General features: G+C 37.1%; 1 protein-coding gene across 9 annotated transcripts in view; it reads left to right on the top strand.

The window, feature by feature from the left end:
• Window positions 1-15,904, top strand: part of PLEKHA7 (pleckstrin homology domain containing A7) — a 167,845-nt gene that overhangs the window by 31,767 nt on the left and 120,174 nt on the right. For 2 of the 9 annotated variants that reach the window (XM_054198368.1, XM_054198367.1), the window contains exon 1: window positions 10,446-14,555. The exons of 5 other annotated variants lie outside the window; for them this stretch is intronic. Coding sequence is in view for 2 of the 4 variants with exons in the window: in XM_054198365.1 (XP_054054340.1) it covers window positions 15,882-15,901 (20 nt within the window). In the remaining 2 variants the exon portion in view is untranslated. 2 more of the 9 variants (XM_054198365.1, XM_054198366.1) reach the window with 2 other exon arrangements.

Genomic DNA, 15,904 nt, shown 5'->3' with positions numbered 1-15,904 from the left:
TCTATGAGACTGATTTCAGGCTGAATAGCTTGCCCTGCGCTTTGCTGCATGGCCGCACAAGCACCAGTGCTGGTGCAGAGGAAGCACTGGGAAGGCAGGAGATGGGACTGTTCCTTTCAGTAGCAATGGAATTTTAGTTGGACTCAAGCTCTTTAGAAAATTATACATTCAGTGGAACTGCATGGCAGATCGGAATGAAGTAGAGCACAGTAGGCCTCACAAGATACTAGATATTCCTTGAGATTTGGCAGTCGTCCTGAAGGAGCTTGTTTTATACACTTCCCATATGAAGTAATTACTTTTATTTTACTTTTTTTACGTTTTTTTAAATACCTCTTACCTAACCTTTGCTTTTTATGCCTGTCATGTCACTGAGCAGAACTAAAATAGCTCCAGTTAAATAAAAACAATGTCTAATTAAAATGAAATAGTTTTACCTGTGAAAGCTTACCTTGGATTTCATGTGAACTTTGAAATGACATTACTATGCCAAAAATCCTTTGACAAAGGTAAGAAAAATTAAAAATTTGCTAAATGGCATTTATGTTTAAGCTTTATTGGAAGAGCACTAAGCTTCTGTTTTAAAAAATGGGCACTTTACAAATGCTTATAGACAATGAATGTCTTGTGGAGTTTTGAATACAGATATACATGGTTTTAACATAGTTTAGGCTTTAAAGTACCGTTTTTGGAGTCTGACCGTTATATAAGGATATGCAGATACCTAGGCTCGATCACTGGTATGTTCTGATACGTATTTATGGTACATAGACTTTCCTGGGGAGATGCAATGGTGCTTGGCACTTGGTTTGTTTTGCTACCCTTTGAGATTGGGAAACTGAGTAAATTCCCTTTTCAAAAACTTTGCAAATACCAAGCATGGAGAGTTAGTTTTGTAAAAGAATTGGATATTTTTGTCCTTTTTTCCAAACAAGGCATACAAAGGAACATTCAAATCTACAGCTATGGTGGGAGGATGTGGTTTCTGTGGGGACACCACGTACATTCCATCTCATGGAATGCACTTGGTATGACATTTAACAAAATGTGTTCCTTAACAGTTTAGAGAAAGACCAGCTTAATTGTAAAGATGTATGCAATGGGAACCCTTCCTGCAAGATGGCATGCCTTTCCTACAGTTTAACAGAAGACATTTATTGTCAAGGTAGGGAATGGGATTGTGCTGTTGGAGAGTGTTCTTGAAGCATTTGTAGCTTAAACCAAATTACAGGAGGCATGCTTCTATGTATCCCAGAGAGCAGAAGAATTACCTGACCATATATAGTTCCTGGTGAGCAAATTGAAGTGATTAATTTGAATAAATAAGATGAATTGTTTATTGTTCCTCAAATGTTTATGTAGTCATGTTGAAAACTGCAGCTAATCTGCAATCTTCTACTGTCTGCTTTTTATGCTAATATGGTATTATTTGCAAAGGTCTAGGAAGGAACCCTGTTAATGCGTTTATTGATCTTTGTGGTATTGACTAGCTGCAAAATAGTTTCCACAGATGGCAAAACAAACTCATATTTCTAACTTGAGGTGGTGAATCTGGGTGTTTTCTTACTTCTATTTCTTAATGAAATCCAACAAAGAGCACAGGAATCATGAGTTGGCTTTTGATGTTTTTTTGTGTGTTTGTTTGTTTTTTTTAATAACAAACCTTACCAAAATATTTGATAAGCCCTAAGAGTTGTGTTTGACAAAGTGTCTATTTTTGGTTTTTTGGGAAGGGGAGAGTTGGTAACAGCAACTTTATCTCCTGAAAGAAACTATATGGGTAGAATGTGGTGGTGATTATGGCATGTAATCAGTGAGAGAGGATTACAAATTTAAGGTCTAGTGTATCAGCTGTGAGGATTTCTAAATAACAGAATACTGTCTAATGTAAAAGTAAAAACTTTTTGTAGGACTAATGGATTTCCTAGAGATTTGCCTGTCATGTGCTTTATTCTCTGTGTTTTTTCCTCACTGGAAATATCAGATTGTAATTAATGCAAGATGACGATTATTTTAGGTGTGTCTGTTTTGATGAGGGGCTAGAATTTTTAATATTATAAAAAATGGTTGAGTAAGAATTTAATAAAAATACAGAGCAAACAAGATAGTCAAATTTAGACAAAATATGTCTTCAGAAATGGCAGTCAGGAAGAGTATAAAAATTGATGTTTAGAAGTACTTTTTAAACAATATAAGATTAAGCCAAGAAAAACATTTGATTCGATCTGTAGAATACAATGGTGTGTCATTATATCTAGGGTTCATGAATATTCCTGAGACATTGAGAGAACATCAATACTGAAATAAAATGTAATTTAAAAAATTCTTATCCGAGCCAGTTTCAGAGGAACATGATAGATTTTGAAAGTAGAAGTAACTTATACGTCTTCATACTTCAAAGAGCTCAATGTTTGTACCTCTCTCAGATAGGCAATGCGCATCAATAGTGTAATTTTACTTTTGCATTTCTGTCTTTGCTAAAGCTTCATCTTTATTCCGAATACACTCAGCTGCTTGGAAATGATGGCAGCATGCTAGTTTTCTGGAGAGTGCAGCTGAAGTACCAAAGGAGCTCTGTGTGAGAAGAGGATCTTTTTGGAAACCCCAGGAGCTGAACCTTGTTGAAAGTTACTTTTGTCAGACCTGTTTCTAGGTGATAGGGACAAAGAACTTCTAATCAGCAAAGTATGTTGATGCTTCCGCAATTGTTTTGATCAGCCTGTGCTTTTCTGCAAGAGCATTTCAGTCCTTCTCAGTGAACCAGCTTGTTTTGATATGCTAGGTTGATTTTGAGACAAGGGCTATCTGTTCCTTTCCCCTGCTTTCCTGGTATTGCTTGTTCCAGAAAACTTAAAGGCCTGTAATAATCTAGGTTTTTTTGTTCGTTTTCTGCATTTCCTTGTTGTAAAGTAGTGGAGAGGTCAATATCTAGAATGAAAATTGTGTAATAAATAGCGTTAAACTTCTTCACCAGGACCCCTAGGTCTGTTTGTACAAAGCTGTTCTCTAGCCAGTTGGCCTCCCACCTTTGCTGCTATACGGGCTTATTCTATCCCAGGTGCGTGAGTCTGCATCTGTCTTTATTGAATGTCACAATGTTTCTGTCAGCATTTTTCTCTAGCCTGTCAAGAGCCCTCCAAATGCAGCTCTGCCCTCCAGCTGTTTAAAACTGTCTTTTGTAGTAAATTTAGAAGGTTTACTAAGCATGGCTTTTGGTCAGCTTTTGCATTGGTTTCCTCTTTAATTCTATGTTGTGAAGAATGGCTATAAGAAAGTATGGTGTATCAGCAGCCTTAAAGGCAAGTCTGAATTTTAGCATCTCATAGCACTAGTGCACAAAGTGCCCATCTATATGGTCTCAGTTTGCTTATATAATATAGTACTAGTATGGAACTTTATAAATTTGATAAATGTAGAAGATGAATGCGTGGCATATAGGATTATTTTTGTGCATCTGTGTTCAAAGAATGGTAGAGAGCTCTGTAAGAGAGATGTTTGTTGAAATCTTCATTGTTAATTGTGCTTTTCTGTGTACGAGCTTAATTATTTGCAAGTAAATATTAAAGCTTTCAAAAAACTTTTGTTTTTTTCTCAATCAAATCACTGTTACAGAAGAACTCTGTTACTGTCAGCGATGCTATAGCAAAACTTCAAGCCAAGTTACACTCAAGTTAGAAATGCTGGTGCAAGCATCTGTGATTGTCTTGCTCTAATTCTTCTTCAAGAGTTTATTGTGCTTTGCTCAACTGGTTAGGTTTATGTGTGTGCGTTTTGATATTCATTGTGAAGGACTGTGACAGCTTTGTGAGAAAATCACCAAATAGCCTTTGCCTGTTCATTCTAGTTGCATGAAACTTTTTTTTATGGCAGCAACCAGATCAGGTCTTTTTATAGATGTGCTGTTAAGTGTCTCTTTATAAGCTATATAGAACTTCAGTGGAAGTTGTTGCACTGCTTATGTCTACAGTTTAGATGGCTTGCTTATTTTTATAAGGATATATAGTAAATTAAAGGAATGGAAATGGAGGCTAGATGGGGCAGTTGAGAAACAGCAAAGCCAAAGAATTTCACTTGTTCTTATTTTATTTAAATTCATTTTGAGCTAAAGTCTCTACGAGGTCAAATTTTGAATTTTTGTTGAGGGGAAGGTAAAAAAATGCACAAAGGAAATGTTTAGGGTTTAAGAGTTATGAAAATCTTCTGAGTAAAATGCAAAAAAGAGGATTTTTAAAATAGCATATTTGTGGACTGTATTATAATTTATGCATGGAGTACAGCAGAATGCCTAGAATCTATACTTCTCATGTGGAATTGCTTAATGATTTCTAAATTTACTGGGCTCTTACTCTTTATACCCACGTATTTATATCTGCTTCCTGAGCCTCTTCAGGGCATATTTTTTCTCTTTTAAACTATGAATATTAGGAACATCTTTATAAGATGAAATCAGGCATTCTTAAGTTATTACATGATTGCAGGAGTTGTGGTCTTAATAAATACGCTAAATATCACCTCAGTTTGCAAATGGCAGCTCTTAACTGCCTGCAGAAACCTTTTAGTTTGATTAAAGGCAAGGCTGGCCCAAAATACTGGAAATGTGTATCTCCCTGACTAATGCCACTGTATATTACTCTTCTTGCTGAAGTGCTAATGAGCAAGTGCCTCTTAGCCAAATATATTCTAGTGGGATTGTTTTTGTCAGCTGTTCTAAGGCCAAGTCTGGTACTTACATTGGATTGGTTAAAACTATATTAATGTTTCATTTATTTATAGCATAGGTAAGAGCTTTGCAAATCTATCCTCGTTCTCCCCCCACTTTTGACATGCACACGTGAGAAAAACCTGTGCATGTTAGGTGTTGTGCTTAGGTGCTTTGGGGCTTGAAGGGGCTGTATAAGCACTGCTGTCTACCATTGAAGTATAGCGTTCACGAGCCTTCCCCATCATCCTTGATCAGACAGGAAAGGTAATTCTTCACTGTGAGAACAATTAAACATTGGAGTAGGTTGCCTAGAAGAGGCGTGGAATCTTCCTTGCTGGAAGTATTCAAGACTCAGTTTGGACGACTCTGGATCATCCAATCTAAGGTTTTGCTTTCAGCACAAGGTTGGACCAGATGATTGCCTGAAATCCCTTCCAGTCTAGGCTTTTCTATGTCTCTGTGATTGTTCACTGGGAAAGGGTAAGGCTTGTACACACCGAAGTCTTCCTCAGAGTAGTATGGGACAAGATTTTGGGTATTGCTAGTTGCCCTTTTATGGATAAAGCAGGGCTTTTGAGGGATCCTCTTGTCCTTCTGGGGGACTTCAACCGTCCCGATGTCTGCTGGTGAGCTATAGGCAATCCAGGAGACTCCTCGAGTGCATCGAATATAACTTCTTAAGCCAGGTAATAGACAGCCACCCCCAGAGGAGAGGCAATACTAGACCTGATGGTCACTGATGCAAGTGAGCTAATTGGCAACATCAAGATTGGAGGCAGCTTGGGCTGTAGTGATCATGCACTGGTGGAGTTTGCAGCCCTGAGGGGTATGGGTCAGGGAAGAGTAAAGTCAGGACCCTGAATTTTAGGAAAGCAAACTTCTAGTTCTTCAAGGAGATAGTCAATAGGACCTCCTGGGAAACTGCCCTTAAGGACAAGGGAGCAGAACAGAGCTGGCAGATCTTTAAGGACACTTTCCATAGAGCGTAAGAGCTCTTGATCCCCAGGTGTAAGAAATCGGGAAAGGAGGGCAAGAGACCAGCATGGCTAAGTCAAGACCTGCTGGTCAAACTAAAGGGCGAGAAAGAGATTCACGGGCAGTGGGGAGCAGTGGTTTTAAATTGAATAGGTATCAGGAAAAAAATTTTCACTATGAGAGTGGTGAAGCACTGGAACAGATTGCCCAGGGAAGTTGTTGAGGCCCCATCCCTGGAAGTGTTCAAGACCAGGCTGGATGGGGCTTTGTCCCTGCCCAGGGCAGGGGGGTTGGGACTAGATGATCTTTAAGGTCCCTTTGAACCTGAACCATTCTATGATTCTCTGATTGTATGGTGATTTCTTCCTTTCTCTAGATTTAGTTTGATCGTTTGAAGCTTTTAACATCCCTTTCTCAGCGGATCAGGTATCCTGGCAGTGTGGGTTGAACTGCAGCAAAATGGTTTTTATACTTTTGGGGTAATCTAATGATTCCGGAGGAAGCTGTGATTCCTGACATTCTGGACTTAGGCTCATATCAAATGAAGGTATATTCTTAATGAAATGGTGTATGGTAGCTGAGGCCCTACTTTGCCAGCAAGAAGAAAATACCCAACTTCTGATGCCCTTGTAATTCACATGATTGAAGGGGAGGAAGGAGAAGATTCCAGTACCATTGCTGGAACCGGATTGCTGGAGGCAAGAATTCAGGTCAGATTCCTTTGCTGGACTGAAGAGACCACAGAGGGAAGATGGTTAGTGCTTGCTGAGTTTTTACTAGATAACTTTGTGTATGTTATTGAACTCTCTTGACCCAAGAAACATGCATTGCCCAAATAGAGCTTTGTGGGAATTTTGAAGTAGTGGAACAAAACCTTATGTGTGTAAGTAGACTATTGTGGACATAACATAATTGTTTTCAGAATATAAGGAGTTTTTAAGTATTACATAATCTAATACTTTCGTGACATGGGAAAACTATATTTTTTTCCTCATCTGAAACGTGACTTGAAGTTTTAAGAATTTACTGACCTGTGCTCTACATTAATGCTTGTTAGCTTCCGCTTACTGCTGATTTAAAGGGAAGTTTAAGAAAAAAGGGGAAAAAAAAAAGTAGAGTTAAACCTTAGTTTGCATAGTAGCTTAGCATGGTGAACTCATAACAGATTAACTTCTAGTATGCTGCAGATCAAAGACTTCTTTTGAATATTCTTGATTCAGAAGTTTTGAAGATCACAAGTAGGTGTTTGCACAATTGGAGAAGTTTCAAGGCTTCAGAGATATAGTAGAATCCAAAATATTGATTGATATTTACAAACAAGCATGAATTCTTTGCATGAGCAGTGTTATGAAATTCTAGTAAACATATGAATTAACTTTTATTTCTAATTTTTGCAAACAATAGGCAGGTGTCTGCAAGCAGGTATTGACTCAGTCATGTCTTTTAATTTTCACCACTTCATTTAAATGATCTCGTGGACTGATTAATTTGCATCTATTTTTTTATAATGTTTGTTTGTTTGTTTTTTCTTCATTTTCCTGTACCTACCAGATTGTGTTAAGAATAAAGACATATTGGGAACTCTGTTTTAAGTTCTGACTTGTATTGACTAGTGGCAATTTGGTATCTGTTGGTCTCCTGCCATTAATGTTTTTTGATGAAGGCAGCTTTCCCTTCTCTGGTATTTGTATTGCTGTTTGGTTTGTTTGTTTTTAAACAGACCAGTCCTACACCCTACAAAATAAAGGGTTGAATAAGCTACATGTTAATGCATGTCTACACTGTGCAGTGGATTGAACCCGAGGCCCAGCTCATATACCTGTGTAGCACAGTGCAAGTTACAGACATTAGTTTTCAGCCAAAAGCAGTGTAGTCATGTCTGCATGATGATGTGCCTGAGCTATCAGATGTCTCATAGGGTTCCATCGTCAGTCAGTCTGGTTCAGACACTAGCTTGGCTTGCTTTAGCTCAAGTTTCTCTGCCTTGTGCCACGTTTTACAAAGTAGATGTGTCCTAGCTTGTTGCAAATGACAGAGTACTTGATGTGTCCTGATCTCTTCCCCAGATACAGAAAGTCCTTCTTTTTACATACGTGTATTTGATGTTTTCTAAATCTGGATTATCTAGAATGATGCATAATATTCTTGATAAAGTTTTGCTGAAACACTTACAGTTAAAGGCTGCTTAAAATATTTCCTTGTCTCTTCTGGAAATATCCGTCATGATGTATCCTAGCATTGAATTTTGTCTTTTTTACTGCCATGTTACAGTGGTGTCTCATGCTAGGGTACTCTCTGCTTACTGATCAGTTTACTGCAGGACATATATTATGCATTATCTTTGCGTTTCTGTCCTTTCAGTTGTTAGGTCATGCTTTGGATCTAATTTTGAGTATTCCATTTCTCGTGCTTTTAAAAACTTCAGGTTTTGTTTTGTTTTGTTTTTAACTTGTGTTCGACTAATTATTTCCTTCATATGAAACCTTTTGTCTGATAATTGAAAAAAATTTCTTCATTGTATATTTATTGCATAGTTATATCTCTATAAAAATTAGTATTTTTTGGTAGTCTCTAACAATGAGAAGCGAGACTAGAGGAAAAAATAATTTGGGAGTGAAAGTTTGTCTTGACAAATACACCTTTTTATTTGATTTATGTTTGTTTTTTAAATTGATAGGCTGTCATGCAATTCCTTTTGCATCTTTTAAGTTGGTTGTAGGCTATTCTGTTACAATATCGCCATGAATATTTCATTATATGTTTGAAGAAGTGCCTTGCTGAAAATGGTAGAAGTTGTGGTTTCTAATTACATCTGGGTAGTTCTTTCACATAACTCAATTGACCTCATAATGTTTCTTGAATTAAACTAACAGCACTTAAAGAATCAAAAAGCTGTAAATTCATATAGGACTCCTGTTATTGCATTGTTTTGTTGTATAATAATGCACACAAATGGACATACCAGCAGCAGAATCTTGATTTTAGGCTGTGACTTCTAAACCTAGTAACTGTTCTTTCAGATGGAGAACTTGGCTTTTTCCTCTGCTTGATCTATTCTGCTTATTGCTACTGGTAATGAGGCAATCCTCGTCTGAAGCTCCAGCTGTTCCCAAGCTTTGTTGCTCATTTGAGAAATCCTGTTAGCAGAGGAAACATGGTAAATCTCTGCTTCTCTCTTGGCCAAAATAGCTGTACTGTAAGAGCATATGGAGAAGAAAATGGGACGTTTCTGGAAGAATAACAATTCTGTTAGAAACCATAAATGTTTGAGAGATGGGCTTTCATTATAAAGCTACTTTGTCTTTCATGTAGTAGATGTCTGTTTGCTATGCAGTGAGTATATTGCTTAAAAACTAAGATACTGCTGGTTTGTTTTAATCTTATTGTAAACCCTCAAATTAAAATACGTTCCATCTTTTCAGTCAATGTAGTCTGAGTCGGATTCGAGAAAATTGGTGTTAACCACCCTCCTTACCATAGTGGAGATAAAACTGCTAAGATGTGAAAAAAGATAATTAAGGAAAAGCTTGACTACAGCCAAAACACCCGTCACTTCTGCTTTTGGCTGTTACACCTGAGTGCAGGCATGTTTGTTTGCTCTGTCCAGGAATGCCAAGTCACGTGAACTACCAAGTTGTGCAGGCTGTAGTATGGCAACATGTGCTGCGGCTTCAGCTTCTAGAACGAATACACTCATTCTGTGTTTCATGGGTCACAAATTAAATTTTCATTTGTGTTTCTTCTAGCTTTGATTTTATCTAAACCAGACTGATTATTTTTTTTCTTTTTCCTTTCCTTCTGAATGTTTGTTCTTTCAGTCTTTATTAACATCTAGAAATAGGGTGAGTGGCAGTTTATCTTCAGTTTGATGGAGCCTCAAGATTGCTTCCTTTAAGCAGTTGGTGATTAATTGGGGGTGGTGTAAAACTACAAATTGGTAAGGTTCTCAGGTATATTTAAGCACAGCTCATCAGTAACATGGAGATGAAAAAATAAAGATGCACTTCTGAAGTTTAAATTCTGTGTAGGTGTTCTAAAAGAGAAACGAGTCAGGGCTTAGTGCACTTCTAAAGGCTGGAAACAGATAGGAACTTATAACGGAGTGGGAGATTGAGGTGTTCACTCATTACTTGTCTGTCTTTTCTCCCAGTTTACTGTCCCCTTGGATCAGCTGGCATAACTCTTCCTAACCTGGTGTCTCGACAATCTGGTCTACTGCATGGTTTTCAAAAACTAAGATTATTTTGGTAGAACTGGGTTAAGGAACAACTGTCTGTACAGTTACAGTGGTGAGGAAGTGTGCCCAGGTGGCCAAGAAAGCCAATGCCATCCTGGCTTGTATTAGAAATAGTGTGACCAGCAGAAGTAGGGAGGTGATTGTCCCCCTGTACTCAGCACTGGTGAGGCCACACCTTGAGTACTGTGTCCAGTTCTGGGCACCTCAATACGAGCGAGATATCAAGGTGCTGGATCGAGTGCAGAGGAGGGCAACGAAGCTGGTGAAGGGCCTGGAGAATAAATCTTACAAGGAGCTATTGAAGGAGCTGTGACTGTTTAGTGTGAGGAAGAGGAGGCTGAGGCAAGACCTCATCACTCTCTACAGCTACTTGAAAGGACATTGTAGAGAGATTGGTGCTGGTCTCTTCTCACAGGTAATTAGTGATAGAGCAAGAGGGAATGGTTTCAAGCTGCAACAGGGTAGGTTTAGGCTGGACATTAGGAAAAAATTCTTCACAGAAAGAGTGGTTAGACACTGGAATAGGCTGCCCAGGGAGGTGGTGGAGTCACCATCCCTGGACATGTTTAAGACTCGTTTAGATGTGGTGTTAAGGGATATGGTGTAAGGGAGAACTTTGTAGAGTGGGGTTGATGGTTGGACTTGATGATCCCAAGGGTCTTTTCCAACCTAAATGATTCTGTAATTCTATGATCTGAGGGGGACACTGGCTGACCTTTTGAAGTGTGAGGTGATGAACATTTGGAGGCAGTAGCCTCAGCAATGCCTCGCTTGCAGCATAGTCTGAAAAGAGTGAATTGCGCTGGTAATAGCCTTTAAACAAAGTCTTTCCAAGCGTGGTGATCATCTTAATCTCAAATCTATTCTTAATCAACACAGATTTAATTGATATAATCTATTTATAAGTGGAAATCTATGCATATTTTGAACTTAATGAATTTCATATCTTATAAAAGTATACAAGTGTCTATAAATCTTTGTAATTTGTATTCGGTGAAAGGTCAGTAAGATAAAATGCAAGATTTTCAGAATCCTTCCAGCCAGTTTTGGAATGACTGCTACTTCCAATAAAATAATAGGATCTTCGAAGTCATGGTATTGTCCTCTTTGTAATGCAGAAACATTGAAAGCACACAGAACTTGATGGAAGATCATTCTTTAGAAGAACTTCATAGATCTTGATTGAAGCCTCAACTTAGTGACTCATGCAAATGTGTAGATTGTGCAGTTGTCGTAGACTTTTTAAAGTAGAATATACAAATGATACAAAATCTAATGGAGCGTATAGGGTAGATGCATAAAATTATCTATCACTTGTCAAAATAGAGTGGTACCGTAGAGTGTCTGTAGAGTGGTACCTCTTCTTTCTTGATAAATTATATGTCAAGTAGAATAATACTCCTGTGGAATTGTGGGGACTAAATAAGACTGCAAAGTAGTGTAGAAATGGCAATGTGAAGAGGAAGAAAATTGAAAGTAGTGAACAGTGTTTCTAGAGCAGTTCAGAACTCACTGTTTTGTATGAGTAGGAATGTGTATTGTGATTTAGCACTTCATCAGAATGGTTTATGCTGCCATCATGAGGAAATTTTACTACAAGTAGCTGCTTCTACAGTGTGGTACTTGTTCATCATTTAAACAATTCTAAGTTAAGACTGTTGAAGCTCCTTTTAAATTTCCTTGATTATGCCTACAGAATTAATAGCATATTTTGGATAATTAACTTAGTTAAATAATAAATCTTCAAAAATCTTTCTAGCACAAGCATTTAGAAATAAGGTGAAGTGTAAAAGTGAATCTGGGTAGGTCTGGTGTTCAGGTTTCTCCTCTGTTGAAGACTTATTTTTTTTAAAGAAATACAGCCTGTGATATACCTATCTTCTGACATTTTAAATTAAAATCAACAGGTCATCTTCTGTAGTCTTCTAGATCCTTATTGTACTGTTTGTAGCCCACAATGCAGAAGAAAAAAATCTTCTAGACTAACACATCATTTATGATGTGAAGTTTATGGTGTACATTTAGGCTGAACAAACACTTGGAAGCTTCTGAAATGGAATTGCAGTGCTTTTCTCTATCTTAGATGGCAAAATTAATCTAGTGTAACACAGGTAAACTGGGAATGGCTTTGACATTTTAGAATGTTAAATCAGGAATAGATCAAAATTTCAAGTATCTTCTTTGGTCTTAGAGAGTAGTAGTTTCACACAGTCTCTGGTATTCCAGCTGTAATTTCTTTATTAGTACCAAGGATGTCATGCATGAGGGGAAATGGTTTCTTGGTCTAGAGAAGTCCAATGCAGGTTTTTTTGTGTCTTTAAATACTTCTAGAGCCATTATAATTTTAATTTGATATTCTTACAAAATTACTTTTTCTGTGCCAAAAGCTTAAACCTTATGAAAGCTGTTCACACAGCTTCACAGTATTTCTCTATGCCGAAAAGCTGTTTAGCACATTGGTACTTCCCTGGGTCTGTTCCATTTTAGATGACATACCAAAACTGGAGAACAGGTCCACAAATCATCACCGACATCTTATGCTTGTTCTTGTTCTTTTCTCTTTAAAGGGCATGATAACACAGATCCCATAGTTTAAGGTTCCCTTCTATTAACTTATTATAGTAGCTCTTTGGAAATTTGAAAATTCTGTCTCATTTTATGCTTGGTATTTCCTTTTCCATCATTAGCATGAAGACTAATCTGTCTCCCATTGCTCCTTTATTAAGTGAGGAAACAGTTTAGGTATAATGGAATAATCATGAAGTAAGTTTGAGACCTTTAGCTTGTTGAATCTAAATGGTGGGGCAATAGAGGTGATCCTGTTTCATGTGATTTTTTTGTAGTGTATTTATCAACAATTCCCTTTTAGAATTTAAAATTTGCATGTAAAAAGTTGTGTACTTCTTGGTAGTGAGACAATTATGATTTTTGAATGCATGGTAAAGATATGGAACTTGGCATTTTCCACAAAGCCAAAATAAAACTTGAAACAGGTTGAGAAGAAGTAATTCCATTAGGAATGGCCAGGATTTTTTAGTCTTGTGTTTAAAAAAAAAAAAAAAAAAAAAGTCTGGTTTGCAAATGCCTGAATATGATAAGAAGATTTCATGTTATAGACAGTTCCTAAATTTGGAAGGCGTCAGGGACAGAAACAGCAGCTGAAGTATTGGGGAGATCACAACGACCCTTTGAAAAGGGAGCAGGAAAGAGAAGAGTGACTCACCAGGATGTTGAAGTTGTGATAGGGAGAACTGGGAGAATCTGGGAAGAGAAGTTGCTTAAATATCCAACATAGTTGGACAGAACAATCTATAAAACGTTACTTAGTAGATGTGTTGATTAAAAATTTCTATAGGCAAAAAACCTCCTTGCAGCCAGTACACACGGGTGTACTGGTAGCTCAGTGCGGAGAAGGCATTTATGGCTGATTCTGAGTGATGAGAGAAGGATGTGACACTGTGATTTCAGCAGCTACGTGTAACACTGCAGGAAGAATTCATCCCCTTCTGCCCCATGTAGTTTGTGGGAGTGAACAATATGGGAACTGGTGTCAGGTTAGGTGAATAATTACTGTTACATTTGTATAAGGTTGAAGAGTGAAAGTTTGTTGGCACCATGCAGCTGAAATACAACAACTTCTTTCTGATGTTGCCTTAAACCTTGTATGTGCTTGTTTCTTGTTGTAATGTACCCCTAGGAAGTACTGTCTGGGACATGTTTGCAGATGGAACATTATGTAAATATTGTTTCAAAGCAAAAACAAGTTACCGATGACTAATTAATATTATGGTTCCAGCTTAAAATATTTTGTAGTAAGCAGAGGTCAGTGTAATTTTTTTCAGACTTTGTGAGCACCTGCAATGAAATGTAAAGTAATCAAAAACAAATGTGGAGTTATGATGGATTGTCACTTACTTGCTAGATCTCATCTGCTGTTAGGTTTTAATGGAGGTACTTGTATAGTGTTTACTCCTAGAACCACTTCTTTGCATGTATTTTCATATCTCATTTATAAGGTAAATAAGGAGTAATGGGAGTATTTCCAAACTTTGAAGTTTTTGATCCTGTGGTGATGAGTAAAATTAAAGCTTAGGAAAAAGTAATTTCTCACATGTATGTTTGGTGAACTGGAAAGGAAGCACAAGGCTTGCAGTTTTACAGATTTTTATTTTATTTTTTTAATCTTTTTTTTAAAATTATATCCCCCAATTAAAAGAGCATTTTATTGTTTGCATTGCATTTTATTTCAGTCAAAACATCTTTATTTTTAAACGAATAGTATATGTAAACACAGCTGATGTATGCTTAAGCTATAAAGAGAACCTCTTTCAATTTTGTGTCATGCCTTGTGCATTGCTCTTCTGAGCACAGCCATAATACAAATACAGATAACAGCAATGATCACGGGAGCTGCAAAGAGCATTTCAACAATGAAAGTCATAGCAGCTTTGTGATAAATAACACCCCCCTTCAGCCCCCTTCTCCTTGCTAATACGGAAAGAATTTCAGTTGGGTAGTTGTAAATGATGGTATTTTCACAAAGGCTTCTCTGTGTATCTGCCGCATAACAAAATTAATATAAAATACATCTTCTGGACTTTGATATAACTGTCAGGGAATGTCTTGAGTCTCTCAAAGATGGTGAGTAGTTTAATATATAATTTTAAATGAAGAACTTTTTAGAGAAAATAAGGCAAACACTTCTTTTGCAACTAGATCTATTAGGAAGAGCTTTAAGGCAAATCTAATAGAAACAGTGTGACCTACTTAAATTAGCATAATTGTTATTAGATAATTGTTTTAACACAGCATATTGTTCAGACAAAATTTCGTTACCAAGAACAGTTACAGTGAGTTTTCTGATTGGTTTGTATGGAATTTTGTTACAGAAAAGTTTTAAACTTTTTGAAGCAGTTGTACCGGAAGTCATTTTGTGATAAGGCAGTATTTTGAAGGTAGTTTTAAAATAAAGCATAATAATTCCCGACAATTTAGTTACTTTGAAATAGGAATCATGAAATATGTCAAGGCTCTCTTAATAAATTTAATATCTCACAAAACTGTAGAAATTTTTAATTTATACCTCTGAGGAGAAATGTACAGATTTAATTCACCCATTCTGAAAGTGCTCCAATTTTATAAGAACTTCCATTAAAATCATGCTTGAAATAACCATTTCTGCTTTGCTTTGAGTAATTAATCTGAGCAGGGGTATTTTCTTGAAAGATTATGTTTAATTTGGCTTTATATAACAAGATTATTAACTTGTTCTAGATGGGAAGAAACACAGAAGGTGATTGTCTGCAAGGGTAATAACGCAAAGCTGCTGCCATCTCAGCCACAGAAACTGTGTGGCCAAGAACTAAAGTTGAGAGCTAATTAAAATAATGCAACTCTGTTAAAACACCATTTCCTGTTTTTAGGAATTATCTGGTATATGATATCGTAATTACAGTTTTTTGATATTTGGTATTTAAATTGATTGCCTTTATCTTGAAACACGTGAAAGAACGTTGGCACTAAGTGGATGTGGTCATGCCAGGGTATCTCCAGGAGTAAGTGTTTTTAATATCGGTGTAAAAATCAACTAACATTAAATTTCAAACTCGCATCAGTTACATAAAATGATCTAATTATGGTCTGTTTCGCTTAAGCCAGTCTGAAGCTCTGAAACCGATTTAGAGACCAGTTTTAGTGCTTTTTCTATGTGTGCATGACCTGTTGGGAGGAAATGATGGCAATGAAGTAGGCGGTATTCTGCTCGAATCTTCTTCCCTCCCCTTTCTTTCTTTCCCTAGGCAGAAAGAGAGGAGTGAAGGCGTTAATGATTTTTTCAGCAAATGGGGAGAGGGCAAGCGTGGTCCTTTTTAATGACTGTGCTTCACTTTTGAATGCTTATGAATGCTTCAGGCTTAATCATGAGAACGGTTAATGACTGACTGAAGGTGATGGGCTGTAAACAGTGCTATGAAAAAGTATTATCTTAGGTA

Source organism: Rissa tridactyla, chromosome 4 (genome assembly GCF_028500815.1).
Source record: "Rissa tridactyla isolate bRisTri1 chromosome 4, bRisTri1.patW.cur.20221130, whole genome shotgun sequence".
NCBI classification, from domain to species: domain Eukaryota; kingdom Metazoa; phylum Chordata; class Aves; order Charadriiformes; family Laridae; genus Rissa; species Rissa tridactyla.
This window is presented reverse-complemented; position numbering and strand designations above follow the sequence as displayed.